This window comes from Nesoenas mayeri (genome assembly GCF_963082525.1).
Source record: "Nesoenas mayeri genome assembly, chromosome: 22".
In the NCBI taxonomy this organism is placed as follows: Eukaryota; Metazoa; Chordata; class Aves; order Columbiformes; family Columbidae; genus Nesoenas; species Nesoenas mayeri.
The window spans coordinates 2,119,200-2,140,085 of record NC_137572.1 but is presented as its reverse complement, the minus strand read 5'-3'; the positions used below and the strand labels follow the sequence as shown (position 1 = coordinate 2,140,085).

The 20,886-nt window shown below is 50.2% G+C and overlaps 2 protein-coding genes across 2 annotated transcripts; one reads left to right on the top strand and one right to left on the bottom strand.

Annotated features, from left to right (window-relative positions):
• Positions 1-4,565: 4,565 nt before the first annotated feature.
• LOC308048743 (TLC domain-containing protein 5-like) lies at positions 4,566-6,438 on the bottom strand (the record flags this gene model as incomplete). Its single annotated transcript, XM_080358034.1, has 2 exons — positions 4,566-5,104; positions 6,243-6,438. 2 exons carry the CDS (start codon positions 6,436-6,438, stop codon positions 4,566-4,568), a joined length of 735 nt encoding a protein of 244 aa, XP_080214160.1.
• Positions 6,439-14,399: 7,961 nt separating this feature from the next.
• Positions 14,400-20,864, top strand: EI24 (EI24 autophagy associated transmembrane protein). Its single transcript, XM_080357945.1, has 11 exons — positions 14,400-14,474; positions 15,491-15,638; positions 16,941-17,086; positions 17,790-17,850; positions 18,386-18,452; positions 18,551-18,675; positions 18,837-18,956; positions 19,503-19,614; positions 19,689-19,800; positions 20,352-20,426; positions 20,515-20,864. The coding sequence occupies exons 2-11, from the start codon at positions 15,597-15,599 to the stop codon at positions 20,648-20,650; spliced, it is 996 nt and encodes a 331-aa protein (XP_080214071.1). The 5' UTR covers positions 14,400-14,474; positions 15,491-15,596; the 3' UTR covers positions 20,651-20,864.
• Positions 20,865-20,886: the final 22 nt, after the last annotated feature.

The window sequence follows — 20,886 nt, the reverse complement described above, 5'->3', positions numbered from 1 at the left end:
TGTTTCAGTCCTGAGAAAGGCCAATACCCTTTAAAAACATCAGAACTAATCATCATTTGTACCACCAGCAGCAACGGTGAATGAAAAAGCTGACTGAATGAATGAATGAAAGCAGATTCTACAATAAATAAAGTCCAGAAAGTCTTGATCTCCCCAAAAGAGGTTAAACACTAGATGTGCATCCCAAAGCACCGTTATGTGCTTGATTCTGTGGGGTTTTTTGGTACAAATGACAAAATGGAGGAGCCCAGAGAGCCCCAACGTGCCGCAAAATCCACCAGCCCGTCCAGCCTGCACCTTCCTCTGGGGGCCGCGGCCGCCCCCGCATCGGCCCCGGGGCCTCCGCGCCCCGCCCCGGCACCCACCGCTCCCCCCGCGCTCCTCCGGCCGCTCCGCGGGGCCGGTGGCCGCCCCGGGGCTGCGGGGGGAGGGGCTGATCCCGCACAGGCCGCAGGGGAGACCCCGGCCCGTCTGTCCGCCCGCCCGCCCCGGCCCCGCAAACCCACCTGCAGGACGCGGCCGCTGCGGCGCCTCCGCCGGCCGGGAAGGGAAGAAACGGCGGCCGAGGGGCACCTGGCGGCGGGGAGGAGAGACGGCAAGGGAGGGAGCGGAGCCTGCGGGGGATGGAGCCACAGAACAGAGTGTCAGGGGTTGAAGGGCCCTGGAAAGCTCATCCAGTGCAATCCCCCCATGGAGCAGGAACACCCAGCTGAGGTTACACAGGAAGGTGTCCAGGCGGGTTGGAATGTCTGCACAGAAGGAGACTCCACAACCCCCTGGGCAGCCTGGGCCAGGCTCTGCCACCCTCACCCCAACAAGTTGCTTCTCCTCTTTCACTGGAACCTCCTGTGTTCCCGTTTGCACCCATGGCCCCTTGTCCTGTCCCTGGTTGTCACCAGCAGAGCCTGGCTCCATCCTCCTGACACTGCCCCTTTCCATCTTGATCCCCAGCAATGAGTCCCCCCTCAGTGTCCTCTTGTCCAGCTCCAGAGCCCCAGCTCCCTCAGCCTTTCCTCACACGGGAGATGCTCCACTCCCTGCAGCATCTTGGTGGCTGCGCTGGACTCTCTGCAGCAGTTCCCTGTCCTGCTGGAACTGAGGGGCCACAGCTGGACACAAGATTCCAGGTGTGGTCTCCCCAGGGCAGAGCAGAGGGGCAGGAGAACCTCTCGGACCTACTGACCACCCCCTTCTAACCCACCCCAGGTCCCATTGGCTTCCTGGCCACCAGGGCCCAGTGCTGGCTCATGGTCACCCTGCTGTCCCCAGGACCCCCAGCTCCCTTTCCCCCACACTGCTCCCCTGTTGCACGTCCCACCTAAAGCCCTTCAGGGCTGGCACCAACTGGTTCGCACAGTTCACTGTGAGGTTCCACGTTTAACAGGGTGTTGCCCACACAACGAGAAGCAGGTCACGTTCCCACTGGGTACAACCAGAGCATCGCTTTAGCCCGCGGGCATGGGAAATGAGTCCCACACCCCCATGACCTGGTTCGATCAGCTCACACGTCCCAGAGATAACAGGCATGACCACACATCTGCAGGCAGACACGAGCCGGCTTTACTCACACCTGGTGGGAACTGACTCTTCTACAGAGCTTGCACAACTGCGTCAGGATAGCACGAGCTTCACCGGGACGTACCCGCGGGGCTCATCATGCAGGGCACGCAGCTTCGGCAGGCTGGGAACTCACACAGCCCTGCCCTAAGCGCAGCCTCTCACCCGCTGCTTATGCAGCAGTTACAAAGCCTTAGCAACAGCTTCTCACTAAACTGCATCTTTTCCCTCTCCTCATCCACATCCACGGAGCAGCAAAACCCAGATTTTATGCAGAACACCTAAATAAGCTTAAAAAACCATATCCCTCTATCTTACCATTTCGGGCCAGGCACAAGTTCCTATCGCCACAAGATGCTCATCCTTCAGCTATTTTGGCACAACAGCCACACTAACGTTAATAGTGCATTTGTTTCTCTGACAAAGCTTTCCTCTTGCTTTCCTCCGCCTTTGCTGCACCAGGCCCCCTCCAATAGCCTCGATAACAGCCGGCATGGAGCTGTTCTAATGTTTAGCTTCGGATAAAGAGCAGTGTTGACAGACAGAAAGCTCTGGGGCTAACGTTGACTCATAGCACAGGAACTGAGCCACCAGGAACAACAACAGATACGGTCTGACTGACTGAAAGTCCTAACAAGGCAAGGACCATTTAATGCCCGAGATAAAATATAGAGGAGGAATTGTGGGGATTTTTGTTCTAGATCATACAATGTGCAAAACTGGCATCTAGTGAGATGCAACCTGGCAAGTTAAATCACCTCCCTGTGATTGTACCAGAAGTTAGGTGCTGCTTATACACTAATTTCCTTGTTTGCTTTGCACCGAGTCAGCCGTTTCAACAGCAGGCTGAGCTGCACCGGCTCAGTTTGCCTGCAGATGAATAAAAAGCATTCAGCAAAACAGCCCAGGACAGGAACCTCTGCTAACAGTTGTTTGCACGCTGTAGTATCGCTGCACCCTGGCTCAGCAGTACGTTCTTTCTCTACCTATCCTAACAAGAGCTTACAACACCGAAGGGTCACGGAAGGTATGAGCTTAACAACACCGGGAAACTTGTCCAAACATGAAATATAGGGACTGGAAACGCACAAGAGTCCAAGAGTGATGCTCTGTTTTACAGGCAAGCAAGCTGGGTGCTCTGATTTACTGTCCCTCCATTGAACAAAGCGTTTCCTTGTTGGAAACCAAACCCAGGCTCACCTCTCAGTCCTGGCCCAGCAGCAGCAGGTTCCGAGCTGGAAACAGCAGCTCGGCAGCATCTTAGGGCATCTCTAAGACCAAAGGTGCTGTCCTGCTTTCAGTTGCTTCTCCAAAGACAGCGTAGACAAACCACCTTACGACGCAAGCCTTCTGAACTGGTCATTCCTAGGATGAAACGCAGCAACACAGAGGCATTGGTAGTGCAGAGGGAAAACAAGGCAAGCTGGCATTTGTCAAGAGCAAACACCTCAGTCTAATGGCCCGTTCTTAAGTTCCCTGTGATACTGAGTCATCGGCAAGGCAGGTTCTGGGTTCATTAGTCACAAATGTGAACTACAGCTGAGCCTCATGGGTCCTTTACACCTCAAGCCTGAGCTCCAGAGCACAGGGCTCTGTCTGTTTGCTTCCCCAGCAGCTCACTCCTTCCTGAGCCGCATGAACCGGGGCTTTGCCAGCCCACATCAGCCTTAGCATGCTTAGCCTGCTCTCAAGCCCATTTTCCTCAGTGTTAACACAGTTGCCTCCTTAAGACCCACAACAAAAGGACGTTACAGCAAAAAAAGAGAGAGCATAACTTTATTAGAAGTCCCACCGCCCATAGGATCTTTTGGAAGTGACTCCAGCAAGAGTTCAAACCTCACAAGGCCAGGCCCCCAGAGCCACGCAGGCGACCTGTCGGGACTGCAAGGCTCCTGTTTTTCTAGGCTATTTCACATCATTTTTTAATCCCTCCAGACATCTTATTCCAGCCCCAGCCAGGGCAGATATCTGCACTGAACAGGGCCAAATTTAGCGATATAAGAGGCATGGAGGAGCCTGAACTGCAGCCTTCAGTAGAGGGAATTCACACTGAAACCCCAAGGGAAATGTCAGAACATGATGCCAAGAGGTGAAGGAAACAAGAGAACCCGTCCACACTCCCAGACCTGCTGGTGTGGGGCAGACGTTACACTGAGATCTGCCTAAACCATACGGTCACCCCTGAAAATACAGTCACTCATTAGACTACTTAGCCACACATTAAGTGGCTTATAAATGAGCCAACCCCAGAACAGGAGCATCCAGAGAGGGCTCTTCTCTACCATCTCTCACCTACAAAATGCCTGAGTGTTCAAAAAGCAATCCGGGGCTAAGTGAACACCTGCTGATGGAGTTCATTGGCACAAGTCTAATTCCTGACTCTTGATTGCAAGGGCCAGAGTCAGTCCCAGTGAAGTCACGCTGTTCTAAGATCAGTATCTGCTTGAACGCAAGCATTAAATTAAAAAAACACATTATTAAAAACAATGAGGTAAAACATCGCCTTACCTCAAGTACCATCACTTCACACACTCCACTATATCCCTGCAAGCACCTGAATCTTGTTCAGAGGCTTTTCATCCAAGTATTTAGCCAAGTGTTTTGTCCAGCTCCGGGTTTAAGAGAGAGCGGTGCTCAGTAAGTCTTTGTCACACCCTTCCTGGTCCCACCGGCAGGAAGACGGGATTTTTCAGGTTTGTTTTTCCGGCTCTACACCGTAAAATGATTTTTATCTCCAAAACGATTACAGAACACACAGTTATCGGTTGGACACTCAATAGTTCATCGCCACCCTGTGCCATTGCTGGGGAAGCCAGAGAATCAGGGTTCAGTAGAGACGCCAGGCTCCTCGGATTTCTGCTCGAACCCCGATTTTGTCAGCTTTCCTGTGTCCCCAGCGCGGATTCTTCTCCGGATCAGTGCCAGAAAGTCAATTCCATATCACTTTTAGGGGTTCTTTTCACAGAAATAGCCCTCAGTGGCCAGGGACCTAGCCCAAGGGACTACCATTAATGACCTGCTAAGCGCCCGTTAGTTTTCACAGGTGCATTCACATTCCTCGGACTTGTCCAGGAATGGTATTTTCTCACCATTTTCCTCTTAACAAAGTGGCAGATTTCAACCATGAACCCCAAGGACACCACATACATGGCCAGGCCTCCGGCCTTGAGGAGCCAGCTGGTAGCAGGGGCCGTCACCATCGCGTACATGATCAGAGCTCCTCCTCCCATCCGCAGCACCACGAAGAGCAAAACAAACAACAAGTCGACCAGCTCTCCCAGGAAAGTGTAATAACACCCCATTTCCCGCAGGAACCAGCGGGTCTGGAGCAGCGGGTTGGTGATCTCGCTAACAAATAAAACAGCGTTGACTTCCGTAGCAGAATTCCCGAGCCCCAGCACCATGATCATGCCGCAGATGCTCAGCGTGTGATGGAACAGCATTAGATCCCCTTCTGTCTGGAAATAAAGGCACCAGCCCAGGTCAAAGATAAAGTAACCCAAGGTCAGGGACAGGACGTGGATCTGAAGAGGTGTGTTTGGTGAACCTGAAATGAAAGATGAGCATAAGCCTGGGGTTATTTGTTGGTTAATGCATGGTGTAAAATACGACTTTGAATTGGTTCATGCATGGTGTAAAATGCAATTTTGAATTGGTTCATGCATGGTGTAAAATTGGTTCACACGTAGTGTAAAATACAATGTTGAATTGGTAAATGCATGATGTAAAATACAACTTTGAATTGGTTCATGCATGGTGTAAAATACGACTTTGAATTGGTTAACACATGGTGTAAATAAGAAAGGAAAAAAAGCTGAATAGTTTATTAACGGTTTGTTAGAGGATGTGATGCGTTATGTGTGTGAAATATATTAATTTATGTAACTCCAGCTTCAAGAAAGATGAAAATAGATAGAATGAATAAAACACACGTTTTGAACGTTTAGTTGAAAATTACTCGTGTTGTTTAGAAAGTCAGAGGAAATAAATGGAATGAATCGGTAAAAATGTATATCTTACAAGCATTCACTAAATTGCACCATTAAGTGTGGGCACACCAGAACCAAACGGACAGCAGAGCGTGTTAGCGTGGGGTCGCTCCCTACGTCCTTAGACCATTTCATTAAGATTTTCTTCTACAATATAGAGCAACACAGGGGTTGGATATGTCTCTTTCCTCTTCAGTTTCCAGCCTTATCCTATGGGACGTCTGGTTCTGCTGTCCCTTCGTGCACACCCAGGCAGGTCATCCCATCCCGTCATGCTTCTGCTCCTCTTTTTCCCTCTCCCCTTTTAAAACGCAGGGATGGGAAGCCTGATCCCATCAGCGGAACTAGTAGAGATTTCCCGGCCGAAAACAGCAAAGAAAACCCCGCAGCCGAACGTCAGGAGTTACTACACCCTTAAAGATGTGAACAGCACTATTATCAACACGTTGGTATGCCTAATGCTGCAATAAACTCCTGCTGCCAAGCTGAGAGCTTTCAATACATACACGGATAAAACAAACATATAAGAATACAAACATTAGTAGTAGGAAGTGGTAAGGGCTGGAGAAGAGTTAAATCCTGCCCCAAACGTGCCAACAGCATAAATATAAGAGAGCAGACAGCAAAAGCAACCAGCCCCCTACTCCAGGTGTAAGCACACGGCATGACAAGGACGTTGTGAGACTCCAAACGCACCTGCGTGGGTCAGAGCCCAGGGGCCATCCAGGAGAGCAGCGTAACCCGAGAGGCCGGTGACAATGACGCCGTGCAGCAGCGTGACCAAGCGGCAGCTCCACTCGTAGGATCGGTGCTTGTTCCAGAAGCACAAACAGGCGTACAGGGCCAGCCAGACGACGAGGCTGCACGTCACCTCCAGAGCGATGGACACCATCCTGCTGAACGGAGCGCCAGGACGTGCTGAGCATCCAATCACAGAAACCCCAGAGCGGGGAAATAATAACTTAGAAACCCCCAAACAACACAGAAACAACCAAACGCAAACACCGAATCAAACCCACCCAAAACACGCTCCCCGTGAGCACGGCGCTGCCTCACGCCCCAATACAAACCGCTCCTCGCTATGGGTTTTTTTGCGGAAAAACAAGCCCCCAGCAAAGCTCCTCACCCCGGTGCTGCTGCTGGGCTCTGCACACCCGGGACCGCCCTGGCGAAGGCAGCGCCGCCGCACCAAGAGCCTTTTATCCGCCCCTTCCCTCCCCGCCTCTCCCCACACCCCGAGGTGCCGCTGGGCACCTCCTACCCCTCCGTTCTGCCCCGTTTACCTGTCCCGGGGGTGAAAAGAGATCCAAGCAGCACCCCAGGGCAGCGAGGGGGTCCTGGTACCCGGGGACAGCGCCGGCAATGGGGTCAAACAATAATAACAGGCGTTTGGAGCGTGTCGGCCAAGCTGGTACCTGTGGGAACAGAAGGACGAGCAGTTCCAGCTAAACAGCCTTGAGCAGGTTATACAGAAATATGTTTTTTATGAATGTAAGGAGTGATAGCCCAGTGAGAACGATATCTCGGGTCAGAAAACCACCCCCATGTGTATGATGTGTGAATGAGCGGGTCGGAACGCCACCCACAAGATACGCACGGGAACGTGGCTGAAAACAGACACAGCGAGAGCATGGTGTGTTTGGGGTATTTGTTGAGAAAACATCCTGCCCAACCTCTTCGTCCATGTCTGTGCCTGTAAAGCTGAAAATCGAGGACTGTTAATAAAAGTCTGCTCAGCTCTGCTCTTGCTGCTGACAAGAGCTCTGTGTCTGCGCGTCTGTCTGTGTGAATCGCCCCATCGCCGCGGGTACCTCCATCCAGCCTCAGCCCTGCCCGCCGCAAGTCCTGTAAGGCTTTAATTTGGCTGAGTATTTGTGTGCACAAGCGCAGGCACGTCGCGAGAAGAGCCAGCGGCCACCAACGCGTTTGCAAAGAGCGAGTTTCATTTTAGTCACCTCTCTGCTGATCTCCGACGTCACACCTGAGCTCCCGTGCAGCGCTGACGCAAGCGGCGACGCGGGCGCTGGTAAGTTCTCTGATGGAGGAGAATAAAGTGAAGAACAAGCCAGGTCTGACATGAGGGAAGGTGCTTTTGTCCTTCTGTTGTTATAAAAAAGCAGATTTTAATAATGATTTTGCAAGAGCGGGTGTTCTACCCAAAGGTCGGCACACAGAATAGGGCAAAAAGCCCCTGTTTATATCCCCCCAAATCCCAGCTGCAATTTCCCCCCCCTGTTACCCAGTGGTTGGTACTTCAGGGTTTACAGACCACCCGACCCTGCCTCAGTTTACCTATTTCATTCATCTAACTCTGTATCCAAGGCAGCTGATGTGCTCCGAACCACGGAATGATGCTCCTCTATTATAGAAAAACGAAGGAGTTTTTCCAAACGATGTGTAAAATGAAAGGATAACTTGTTTTCACAGCTTTCTGCCACGCTCCACACCACACCGCCCAACCTGCAAACCATTTATTCTGTACGAAATGTCACCAAATAATGACAAGGGCTTACAGGTCAAACTGATTTACATTATTTAATTTAAATGTCATGCCAAGCAGACCTGATGGCATTTTGAACAAATAATCTCATTTATTTATGAAGCTCTAAGCTTTCAACAATTACAGCTGAATTAACGGGTAAACTAGTACTATAATACTATATGAAGCTTTTCTTTACTTACACTTCAGAATGTAGAGAATTAAGTAAATATTAAAGAATAACTCATTAAAAATAAAAGGGTCTTATACATACTACAGGCCTAACTTGCACAAACTCTACAAGTGGTAGTAATTCTTTATTAAGCTGCTAGAGAACTACTGTGAATTAGTTTTGAGGAAACAACCAATGTTGCAGCTACAGGAGGGAAGGCTGAGCCAGGAGTCGATGGGGACGTTTTGGGTCTGGAGCCGGGAGGGGTGCGGGACGCATGGGGACGTGTGACACACAACACGCAGAACAGGACGAGTGAGCAAGGGAGTGAGTAACCAGGAAAGGGCTGAGCTTCCTCCGAGCCCCGACGGTAAACTCGGCGCCGGTACCGTGTAATTTATGGTTGTTCTATTTGCTCTAAAATCTATCTAAAGGAGATTGTGTGTCCCTAACAAGCCAAACAGCTCGATTCTGAGAGGGAAACCAATCGCTCAGAGCATGAGATGCCTCATGCTCATCAGGCCTGTCCTGTGTGTGCTGCGCTCCAGAGGAGGCTTGAAATCACAGAATTACAGGGTGTCAGGGGTTGGAAAGCTCATCCAGTGCAATCCCCCCATGGAGCAGGAACACCCAGATGAGGTTACACAGGAAGGTGTCCAGGCGGGTTGGAATGTCTGCACAGAAGGAGACTCCACAACCCCCTGGGCAGCCTGGGCCAGGCTCTGCCACCCTCACCCCAACAAGTTGCTTCTCCTCTTTCACTGGAACCTCCTGTGTTCCCGTTTGCACCCATTGCCCCTTGTCCTATCCCTGGTTGTCACCAGCAGAGCCTGGCTCCATCCTCCTGACACTGCCCCTTTCCATCTTGATCCCCAGCAATGAGTCCCCCCTCAGTGTCCTCTTGTCCAGCTCCAGAGCCCCAGCTCCCTCAGCCTTTCCTCACACGGGAGATGCTCCACTCCCTGCAGCATCTTGGTGGCTGCGCTGGACTCTCTGCAGCAGTTCCCTGTCCTGCTGGAGCTGAGGGGCCACAGCTGGACACAAGATTCCAGGTGTGGTCTCCCCAGGGCAGAGCAGAGGGGCAGGAGAACCTCTCTGACCTACTGACCACCCCCTTCTAACCCACCCCAGGTCCCATTGGCTTCCTGGCCACAAGGGCCCAGTGCTGGCTCATGGTCACCCTGCTGTCCCCAGGACCCCCAGCTCCCTTTCCCTACACTGTTCTCCAACAGCTTGTTCCCAACTTATACTGGAACATGGGGTAAAAGTCTCTGACAATACATTCAAATAAGTTTTTAGTTAGATTGTAGGTCATAGCTTGCTCTTAGAGCTAAAACTTCCTGATTGTCTCTCTCTTTTGCTAGCATTTTGCTGACGGCTCCTGCAGAGGCTCCACGGGCAGGAACGCCCGGCACAAAGGGGCTCCCACTGCAACTCTGGCTCAAGCTGCTGGAATCTGTAAAATTCAGCCTGAATTTAAGCTTAGCTACTGAAGGCCTTGCATAGAAGTGTTAGGAACTATGCAGGAATAACTGGGTAAAATTTGCAGACTAGGGCAATGAAGGCAACCAGAATGGTCACTTCTGAGCTTTCAAATAATTGCTTCTAATCTGTGAAATAACTCCAAATTTTTCACAATAGAAACAAGCTGGAAACTAGAGCTTCACCGGGGGTCAGTGTAATACAGTGCAATACAGTGTAATGTCTTCTATGCTGGCAGCAGAATCAGCTGTGGCTGAGGACGGGGAGAAGGGAAGGATTTACCGTCACCATCGCCTAATGGGGATTAAGTGATTTGTCCAAGGTCATGCATGAAGTAAAATAAGATAGTGTCCCAAAGGTATGGATGTATATTAACTCTTCCTATCTGCTAAACCTTAAATGATCTGTCACCCTTTCTCTTATCCTTCCAGCTGGAATCATACCAGTGACCTAAGGACATACAGATATAATAGATAAAATAAAGGAATAAATAAAAAATAAGAAGAAAAAAGTAAAAGAGTCATTGTCTCAGATGTGTGCCATTGTTTCCATAGGTAGAATATAGATTTTACGAAGGTCTGTGTTTTAGGAGGGAGAGACTGGAGCTATAATCCCTTCATGCCACTTGAGTGTATTTTTCATATGGAACCAGTTTGAATAAGGATTGTAAAACTATTGATCAGAATCCACATCCCGCTGCCTTTATGTGTTGCAGCACAACCTGTGAACGCTCAGGAGGGATGAAAAACACAGACTGTTTTGTCCTCCATCCTCCTGGCAGGGGTGGCTGAGTCATCAACAGGAGAGGAAACTCTCCCACGCACTTCACCTGTACCTCAGTACATGTCAATGCTTTGGTTTTGTTTTCTGGATGGATATTTTATAAGAAACTACGACAGAATTGAAATTTTCACGTGGACATAGTTGGGAGGCAATGGAGAACTAACAATCCTCCGAGCAGGCAAGAAAATTTAATTAATGGCAGAAAGAAGGGCTATAGCAATTGGGAAAGTTAGCTTCATACTTCCTGTCTATGTTTCTTGTTTTCTCAACATAAAATGGTTTTTAAATCATGACAGATTTCATTGAAAAAATCGTCTCCTGAAAGTTGGCTGCTGGAGTTTTAAAATACAGACTTGGGAGTGAGTGGTTATCAGGGAGAGAAGAATCCAAGACTCTGCCGCTCTTATCCCTTGGACACCAGTTATACGGGGATACTTTCCCTGGCCAAACCCAAGGATCTTATTAAAAGTGACCTGCAAATATGAGCTAGAAACCAAGTAGAGAACAAGAGGAGAGGAAGGAGGGGAGGAATGGTGGGTTTCTCAGGGCTTACCAGTCCCAGGCACCGGATGGACGGAGGCCCCAAGGACCCTGAGGTAGAGACCTAGAGAGAAACAGAAGCGAAGGGTAAGCAGTTGTCACCATGAGGACACAGATCGCAAAATGTCGCTCCTTTCACATCCCCTTTACAGTGTGCTGCCCCCCAGGCAGACTTGGATATACATCCGAGGGTCCCACAGACATTTCTATTCATTCTATTAATATTCTATTCATATTCTGTAGAAGCACCGTTCTCATATCCAGGCCGTGCGAAGAAATCAGAATGAGTGTTACATGTGCCTGAGACTCTCCACACAGGTCTAAATGTATGGATCAGCTATGGAAAAGCCTGAAATTATCAAACACATGCCAAACTTTCTGGAAGTCCTTCGGTAGGAGCCATTGTCCTTTGGGTGTTTCAGACTGGATGTTACTAGTCAGGAACTTCCCAGCTTGCTCTGGTCTTGGGCACAACCAATCCCTTTTCCTTCAGGGAGTTCTTGGTGGGTGAGAACTCTCAGGTGACAGTGAGTAATTTGGTGGCTGCGATCAAAGCGAGCCTGGGGCATTTGTTGTCCAACCGGGGCACTTTAACTACAGGCAACACGTTGTTCAGAACGACTGATGAGCAAAGGAGAACTACTCACCAAAGCTACTCCTTTAAACATCCACGGCTTGCAAGCAGCATTCTGTGTGAATGACGACCAAATGTGCTGCGCAAGGGGTGACTGAGCTCCCTGCGATGTTTTCCTGCCTTCTGATGGATGATTCCAAACCCAGATTGTGAGATAAAATCTTGCTTGTGAATATGTGCTCTCCCTCCCACTCAGTTTTTGAAAATACATCTATAGTAAGAAATAATTGATGTTAGTTATAATTGTTTCATTTCTTACTCACAATACACCTATTAATTACTAGTTAAATATAAACTAAGTGCTCTGCTTCTAAACAATGTATCACTCAATCCTCTGTCTCCCTCTTGTTGTGCAGAAGGATCTAAAACTTGAAGAACATCCCCTTGTTTTGCAGGTGGTCAGAAAACATCAATCATGTCAATTGGTTAATGATGGGTATGTCTTTTGTAACTTAATCGCAGTACACATTAATTTGGCAGCTTTTCTTCAAGAGAAGGACAGATAGGACCACTGAAGTGTATTCTGCATTTCTGCACAGACGTCAAACAACAAACTGATATGTGAATGGTTGCCATTAGGTTTCAGAGTTAACAACTAAACTCACGTGAGTGTATGTAACTCTCATTCCGTGGAATGCCGATTCCTCCTCCGTTAACTTCGGAAAGCTTTTATCTGCCAATCTCAGGGTGAAAAACTTTGGGATAGCATCACTACTTGGATAAAGTATCCTACAATTGAGCTGACCTGTACCTTCTAGGAACCATGTCTTTTCTTCCTATTGCTTTCATTAATCAAATAAAAACAAATGTTCTGTAAGTGCAGGCGTGAGATTCCATTCAAGCTGGGATGTTGAATGTCCCATCCTGTTTCCTCTTTCAGCAAACTCTGCACGTCCTCCCACCTTTTTCCCTTCTTGTTTGGGACAGCATGTAGAACCCCTTAATCCAACGTCTCTCACCAGTCAGCAAATAAATATTTCAGTGAGAGATTATGTTCTGGGAACCTCTGATCCAACATCAAGTCTCATGGACTCAGTGGGAGATGAGTCACAGTACCTGGATCTGCTATTGCATAAGGCACCTCTTTATTTGATCTTAACAGCACCGCGAATCATTGCTTGGGGGGAAGCTTTTCCACTCGCTCTTCACCGCCAACTCAGCTCTTTGTTCCCAGCTCAACTCAACTCTTTGCTCTTTGCCCCAGACTTCTTGCTTTTTGCCCTCAACTCTTTGTCCTCAACTCAACTCCTCACTCTTTCCCCTAACTTAACCACTCGCTCTTTGCCCTCAACTCTTTGTCCCAACTCAACTCAAATTTACTCGCTCTTTGCCCTCAACTCCTTATTCTTTGTTCCCAACTCAACTCATTGCCCTCAACTCAACTCCTCGTTCTTTGCCCCCAACTCAACTCAACTTAACATTCTTCACTCCCAGCTCAACTCAATCTTTGCGCTTTGCCCCCAACTCAACTCTTTGCCCTCAACTCAGCTCCTCATTCTTTGCCCCCAACTCAACTCAACTCCTCGTTCATTACTCCCAACTCAACTCCTCGTTCTTTGCCCCCAACTCAACTCAACTCCTTGTTCTTTGCCCCCAACTCAACTCAATCTTTGCTCCCAGCTCCTCAACTCTTTGCCCCCAACTCCTCATCCTTTACTCCCAATTCAACTCTGCCCCCAACTCAACTCAACTCCTCATTCTTTGCCCTCAACTCAACTCCTCAAATCCTTGGATTAGTACAATTAGTCCCAGGAATAGGAGTGGGGATTATAATCACAGGGCTCCTCCTCTTGGTGTATGTGCAGTGCCAGCTGGTGCTCGTGGATCTTTTGGTGCCCGGGCTCTTTTGGATGAAGGCTCGCAGTCCCCTCGCTGTGCACTTTTACCTTTGGGCTGGTATGTTGCGTTGGCCGAAGCCTGGACTGCTGAGCTGGTTATAACTGGGTTGTCCTCCTGCGTGCTGAAGGTTCCTGTTATCCCATCCACCAAGGATGCAGCTGGGCCCTTGTCTTTGCTAGTTAAGTTCTTACATCCTTAACTGTTATCGGGCAACACCACAAAATACATTGGTGGCTATACAGTAATTTGGTGACTGTGCAGTATATCACGGGCTCTGTCAGGCTTTTTCATGCCCTTTCCGACCCTGTCAGGCTTTGTCTCGGTCTGTTGGGCTTTGTTGGGCCCCACCGAGCTCTGTCAGGCCCCATAAGGCTCTGTTGGGCTTTGCCAGTCTCTGTCGAGCTTTGTCGGGTTTGTTGGGCCTGTTGGGCTCTGTCAGGCTTTGTCAAGCCTAGCTGGGTTCTGTCAGGCTCTTTCAGGCCATGTCTGGCTCTCTTGGTCCCTTTTGGGCTCTCTTGGGCTTTTTTGGGCCATGTCAGCCCTGTCAGGCTCTGTCAGACCGTGTCAGGCTCTGTCAGACCGTGTCAGGCTCTGCTGGGTTTTGTCAAGCCTAGCTGGGCTCTGTTTGGCTCTGCCAAGCCTGGCTGGGCTCTGTTGGGCTCTTTCGGGCCATGTCAGGCTCTCTCGGTCCCTTTTGGGCTCTGTTGGGCCCTGTCAGGTTCTGTCGGGCTCCGTCGCTCTTTCTCGGTCCCTGTAGGGCCCCGCCGGTCTCCATCGGGCGCTCCACTGGAACTCCTGCGCATGCGCGCCCGCCGCCGGGCGCTGAGCCCGAAGGGCGGGGCCCCGCGTGCGTAAGGGGTGTGGTCCCCTGCGTGCGCAGGCGGGGCCACAAAGGGGTGGAGTCACGCATGCGTAGATGGGCGTGGCCCCGCGCCTGCGCAGTGAGCGGCCGGCCGGGCCGCCGGGAGCTGGGCCGCCCGACCCGCCGTGACCCGGCCGGTGAGTGACCGCGGGGACAGCCCGGGGGTGGCCCCGGGGCCGGGGGGGTAACGCTGAGGTACCTGCGGGCCCCTCGGGGGAGGCGAGGGGGGTTCCCCCCGGGAACTGCGGGGGCGGCCCTGAGGTAACCGCGGGCCTGAAGGGATCCGGGGGCGGCGCTGAGGTAATTTTGGGTTGTGGGGGGAAGCCCTGAAGTCATTTTGGGCCCCGAGGGATTCGTGGGGAAACCCTGAGGTGATTTTGGGTAGCTTGGAGATAATTTGGGGTCCCGAGGGTGATTTGGCGGCCCTGAGGCGATTTATGGACCCCCTGAGGTACCTGTGGGGACAGCCCTGAGGTGATTTGGGGCCTCAGAGTCCCCGTGGGGCAGCCCTGAGGAACCTGTGGGCTTCGTGGAGGCGGCCCTGAGGTAATTTGGGATCCGTGGGGCGACCCTGAGGTAGTTTTGGTGCCACTGTGGGGGCACCCCTGAGGTACCTGTTGTAATTTGGGATCTATAGGGAAACACTAAAGTCTTTTAGGTAAAAATGAATCGCCAGAGTCTTGTTGTATTTAAGGCAGATATTTCCAAGCCCGAAGGGCGGTGAAGCATGGCTGCCTGGAACAGTGAAAACCCTCGTTTTTACCTTTCTTTTTTCTGCTGCGGACCCTGGACACCTGGCCAAAGCAAAAAGACCTCGACACTGATTTTGGGTTGAAAGTACCGCTGATTAACTCGATGTTAATAAAGCTGGAGGCCAGTTCGGCTTCAACTGACATTCGCAGGAGCGCAGTTCAAACCCTGGCAGGTTTTGGAGTAACCAAAATAAAACCTTTATTTTTAGATTATTTTTAGTTATTTGCGTGTTAGAGCAACAGCAATGCTGACACGTTGGGGCTTGTGACAGCAGAGCTGCCAGTCGCTCCAAGGAGAAAAAGAGCGTTTTCAATCCCAGAAAAACTCCATGAGTTTTATTAGCTGGTGATTTATCGTTTATTTTTTGTCCTTACACTTCGTGTTTTCTCTCTCTCCGCAGGCTCCTTCATTTCCCATCTCTCCAGGATGAGAGAGGTTCGGGTTCGGCTTTTCCCCTCTCCCCGTAGCTGATAGTTTGGGAACGCTGAGGTGATGCCGGAGGCGAGATGGCGGACAGCGTGAAAACCTTCCTGCACGACCTCGTCAGGGTGAGTCCCTCGTTAGTCAGCTCGACTCGTTTATCGCAGCAACCGCTCCCATTCCCTTCGAGCAAAAATTAATTTATACCCCACGGTGATAAATCTTAGTGCAAACTCTGTGTGCCCGCCGTGTCTTGTGGCCCGGGTGTAAATACAGGGCTTAAAAATGTTTGTGACGTGACGCTAAAAAATAAATTGTTTTCAGAAATAAATTGTTTTGAAAAAAATTGTTGGGTTTCAGATGAAAAATCTGTGGTGCGCTCGCTGCGATCTGAAGCAGGAGGGCTGTATCCAAACCAGCGTGGTCAGCAGGACAAGGGCAGTGACCCTTCCCCTGTGCTCTGCATTGGGGAGGCCACACCTGCAGTATTGTGTTCAGTTCTGGGCCCCTCCGGTCAGGAAAGAGATTGAAGTGCTGGAGTGTCCAGAGAAGAGCAACAAGGCCGGGGAAGGGACTTGAACACAAGCCCTATGGGGAGAGGCTGAGGGAGCTGGGCTTGTTCAGTCTGGAGAAGAGGAGGCTCAGAGCTGAGCTCAGCACTCTCTAGAACTACCTGAAGGGCAGTTCTAGCCAGGTGGGGATTGGGCTCTTCTCCCAGGCATCAGCAATAGGACAAGGGGCCATGGGTTTCAACTCTGCCAGGGGAAATTGAGGCTGGAGATTAGAAAGCAATTCTGTGCAGAGAGTGGTCAGGCATTGGAATGGCTGCCCAGGGAGGTGCTGGACTCACTGGCCCTGGAGGTTTGTAAACTGAGATTGGACATGGCACTTAGTGCCGTGATCTAGTCAATGGACTGGAGCTGGACCGAGGGCTGGACTGGATGATCTCTGAGGGCTTTTCCAGCCCAGTCCAGTCTGTGATTCTGTGACTTGTGTCACTTCATGATGCTCTCGCAGCCCATGTAATTAATTAATTTCCACCCCGTTAGGTATCTGCAGCAGAACGATTTGCTGTTTCAGACACGTTTGGTATAGAAATTTGTCCTGTTTGCGTCCAAAAACTCTGTATCTCAGACTGTTGTGTGTGTTGTGCTGCTGTCCTGGCTCACAGTAGCGTCCTCATCATCTTTTATTTTGAAATTAAATTGTGATAATAATGGATACGACATATTTTTGCAGCTGGAAATCGCTGCTTGTGGAGTATTAGGAGTTACTTTTTTAATTTAGCGAGGCGAAGATTTCTGGGCGCTTTTTTATTTTGGTGAGGATGTTTCCAACACAAGGAATAAAGCTGCGAGAAATGAGACTCTTTGCCTTAAAAACAGCAGAGAATGGATGAGAAATGACGCATTTTTAAAAAAATTCCCCAGGGAATCAAGGATTCCGTCTGGGGCATCTGCACCATCTCGAAACTGGACGCACGGATCCAGCAGAAGAGGGAAGAGCAGCGGCGGCGGCGAGCGAACAGCGCGCTGGCCCAGCGCAGGTTCCACCTGGAAGAGCGAAAGCAAGAAAAGTGAGTCCTTGCGCTTCTTTTTTTTCCTAAATATCCATCGTCAGGCTCAAAGGGAGGTTTAGCTAAGCGGGGTTTAAGAAATAAAGCCCTTATTGTTGCTGGCGCTTGGGACGATCATAAAAATATTTGTCGCAACTGTCGCGACCTGGCAAAAGCAGAACTTAGGTTTGTAAACCCAGTTGCGCTGAAGCAACGCGTTAAACGTGATCTAAAATTCCCTCTTTCCACTCTTTGTAACAAAACCGGAATTGGTTTTGCAACAGGAAAGTCGAACCTTTTATATTGTTGAACAACGACAAGTGCGTAATTAACTTGAAATAATAATAGAGGGGATGGAGCGACAAGAATGTGGATTTTGGGGTTTCTTTTCCGGAGCGCTTGAAGATCCCATTGGTGGTGGCAGCCTGAGATCTCGAATAAACGCTTAAAAATCTGGGGAAAAAAATGCTCTTTTTTGCTATTTTAGTGCAGAAATGGGGAATTAATAAAGATTGAGGTTCTCCTTGAGGTAAATTTAGAGATTGTGTGCGGGCACTGGGAATTCTTCTAGAATTTCCCCAATTTGGATAAAATTTGGTGCATGACCAGCCTCGAGCTGGTTTCTGCGACGCTTCCGAGTGCGCAAAATAGGGGAGAAAAGCAATTGTCGCTTGTTTGGGGACATTTATCCGGGTGTGGGGACCTTAACGCGTCTCTCCTGCAGTGAACCCCGGATAGTGAGCCGGATATTTCAGTGCTGTGCCTGGAACGGAGGCGTGTTTTGGGTAAGAAAATGGTTCTTTGTTATTTTCTACGTTAAAACCCCTTTGCGCGCTGTCGGTGACGTGGGGACTGACCAGAGCCACCGAGTTCCCACTCCCCATTCTGGATTTTCAGGGATTTTATGGGATTTTTCGAGTCTTTCGCCTGATTATTCTGCTCCCTTGAGTATTTTACTGAATTAAATATTGATATTTTCAAGACATTTTCGTAGCTCTGACCTTCCAACGGCCATTTCGTGACGTTTAATCCTTAACGGAGCAGCCTGATAAGTCCCCAGTATCATTTTTTCTGCTAAAGTAAATCAGGGGGTGAGGAATCGGTGCGGAAATGGTCAAAACAAAGCGTTAAAGTGTTGATTTTTGGCTATGTGGAGGAGATCGGGGACACAAAAAATGATAGTGCAAACCTCACTGAGAAGCTGGTTCTTTCACTCTCTCTCTTCCCTCTTTTCTTATTACCTTTTTTACCTTTTTACTCATTTCTTTCTACCTTTTCTTTCTCTCTCACCCTCCTTTCTTCTCTCTTATTCCCCCACAGCTTAGTCTCTTCTTGTTTTACCGCGTATTTATCCCCGTCCTCCAGTCAGTGACGGCGCAGATCATCGGTGAGTCCCTGTCCTGCTCCCCAGCACCTCCCAAGCGTTTGGTGCCACGGTTCGACATCCCTCCCGTGTCCCCTCCCGTGTCCCGTCCCTGTCCCCAGGTGACCCGTCCCTGCACGGCGACGTCTGGGCCTGGCTGGAGTTCCTCCTCACCTCCATCTTCAGTGCCCTCTGGGTCCTGCCGCTCTTCGTGCTCAGCAAAGTCGTCAATGCCATCTGGTTCCAGGTGACGAGAATCATTCCCTCCCATTGCGATTTTGGCGCAAAATAAAACCCCACCCCAAAAATTTGAGGGTGGTAGCAGATCCTTTTGAACCCCGTTTCCCTCAAACTCCCTTTTCTTTTCCAAATTTCATCACCCTCGCACCCTATTTCTCCTTTTTTCAGGACATCGCAGATCTAGCGTTCGAAGTCTCGGGCAGGAAGCCTCACCCCTTCCCCAGCGTCAGCAAAATCATCGCCGACATGCTGTTCAACCTCCTCCTGCAGGCGCTTTTCCTCATCCAGGTGAGCTTTGGGTTTTTTGAGAGAGTCGCACACCAAAAAATCACCATCTCCCATCCCGCCCCACGCTGGGGGGATGTTCCCCCGAAATCCAGATCCCCCTCTCTCACCTGCTACTTTCTTTTTTTCCCCCCTCTCTCTTTCATCTCATCCTCCTTTCGTTTCCTCTTCCTTTCTTTTGTGTTTCTTTATCTTTTGGTTCTTCTGTCTTGGTGCTTTTTCTTTCTCTTTGTTCGTTTGGTCCTTTCCCCTTCCCTCTCCTTTCCCCTTCCCTCTCCTTTCCCCTTCCCTCTCCTTTCCCCTTCCCTCTCCTTTCCCCTTCCCTCTCCTTTCCCCTTCCCTCTCCTTTCCCCTTCCCTCTCCTTTCCCCTTCCCTCTCCTTTCCCCTTCCCTCTCCTTTCCCCTTCCCTCTCCTTTCCCCTTCCCTCTCCTTTCCCCTTCCCTCTCCTTTCCCCTTCCCTCTCCTTTCCCCTTCCCTCTCCTTTCCCCTTCCCTCTCCTTTCCCCTTCCCTCTCCTTTCCCCTTCCCTCTCCGTTATTCCGGCACCAGGGGATGATCGTCAGCCTGTTCCCCATCGATGTGGTGGGGCAGCTCATCAGCCTCCTGCACATGTCGCTGCTCTACTCGCTCTACTGCTTCGAGTACCGCTGGTTCAACAAAGGTCAGCCGCGTTCGCCCCGCTCGGGTTCATCTCCCCGCTGCGTCTCCGCGTTGCTCATCTGGCTGTTTTTCCAGGCCTGGAGATGCACCAGCGCTTGTCCAACATCGAGAGGAACTGGCCCTACTACTTCGGGTTTGGGCTGCCGCTGGCGTTCCTCACCGCCACGCAGTCCTCCTACATCGTCAGGTGAGCGCCGCGCCTGCGAAACGGGGGGATGTCTCATTGGTATTTTATTAGTTTTATGCTATTCTCCCTTCTCTATTTCTTCCTCTTTATCCCCTTTCTATCATTTTTTCTTTTTACTCTTTTTTCCCCCTTTTCACTCTCCTCTTTTTTCCCCCTTTTCACTCTCCTCTTTTTCCCCCTTTTCACTCTCCTCTTTTTCCCCCTTTTCACTCTCCTCTTTTTCCCCCTTTTCACTCTCCTCTTTTTCCCCCTTTTCACTCTCCTCTTTTTCCCCCTTTTCACTCTCCTCTTTTTCCCCCTTTTCACTCTCCTCTTTTTCCCCCTTTTCACTCTCCTCTTTTTCCCCCTTTTCACTCTCCTCTTTTTCCCCCTTTTCACTCTCCTCTTTTCCCCCCTTTTCACTCCCCTCTTTTTTCCTTTTATTCTTTCTTTCTATTCTCCTTTGTTCCCCCTTTTCACTTTTCCCCCTTTGCCCCCATTTTTCCCCATTTTTCCCCCTTTGCCCCCGTTTTTCCCCCATTTTCTCTCTCCTCACTATTTTTCCCTTCCAGCGGTTGCCTCTTCTCCATCCTCTTCCCCCTCTTCATCATCAGCGCCAACGAAGCCAGAACCCCCGGCAAAACCTAGTGAGTACCCCAGAACCCCCCAAACCCCCATTTTTCCCCCCAAGACCCCACTGGGGAGGGTTCATATCATTTTTCTCTTCCCTTGCAGCCACTTCCAGCTCCGTCTCTTCTCCTTGGTGGTTTTCCTGAGCAACCGGCTCTTCCACAAAACTGTTTACCTGCAGTCGGCCCTGGGCGCTGCTTCCTCCTCCTCCTCCTCCTCCTCCCCTGCCAAACACACCTGAGCAGCGACCAAACCCCGGGTGAAATTTGGGGAGAAAACCCGGATTTTTAACACCTCGCGCGTGTTTTATAGCGTCCCCCGACTCAGGTGTGGGGGGGTGTATTTTTGGGGAGTTCTCGCCGCAGTTTCCCCTCCCTGTGCATGTGGGGTCAGGGGGGTAACCGGTGACTTTAAAAAACCACACAAAAAAAACCCTTTTATTGTTTTTTTGGGGGAGGGGGGCGGGTTTATCAACTT

Coding starts and splice junctions, on each gene's coding strand:
- EI24 (XM_080357945.1), top strand. CDS start 15,597: ATGGCGGACAGCGTGAAAACCTTCCTGCACGACCTCGTCAGG. Junction 18,676..18,836: donor TCAATGCCATCTGGTTCCAG/GTGACGAGAATC, acceptor TCCTTTTTTCAG/GACATCGCAGATCTAGCGTT. Junction 19,801..20,351: donor CAGTCCTCCTACATCGTCAG/GTGAGCGCCGCG, acceptor TTTCCCTTCCAG/CGGTTGCCTCTTCTCCATCC.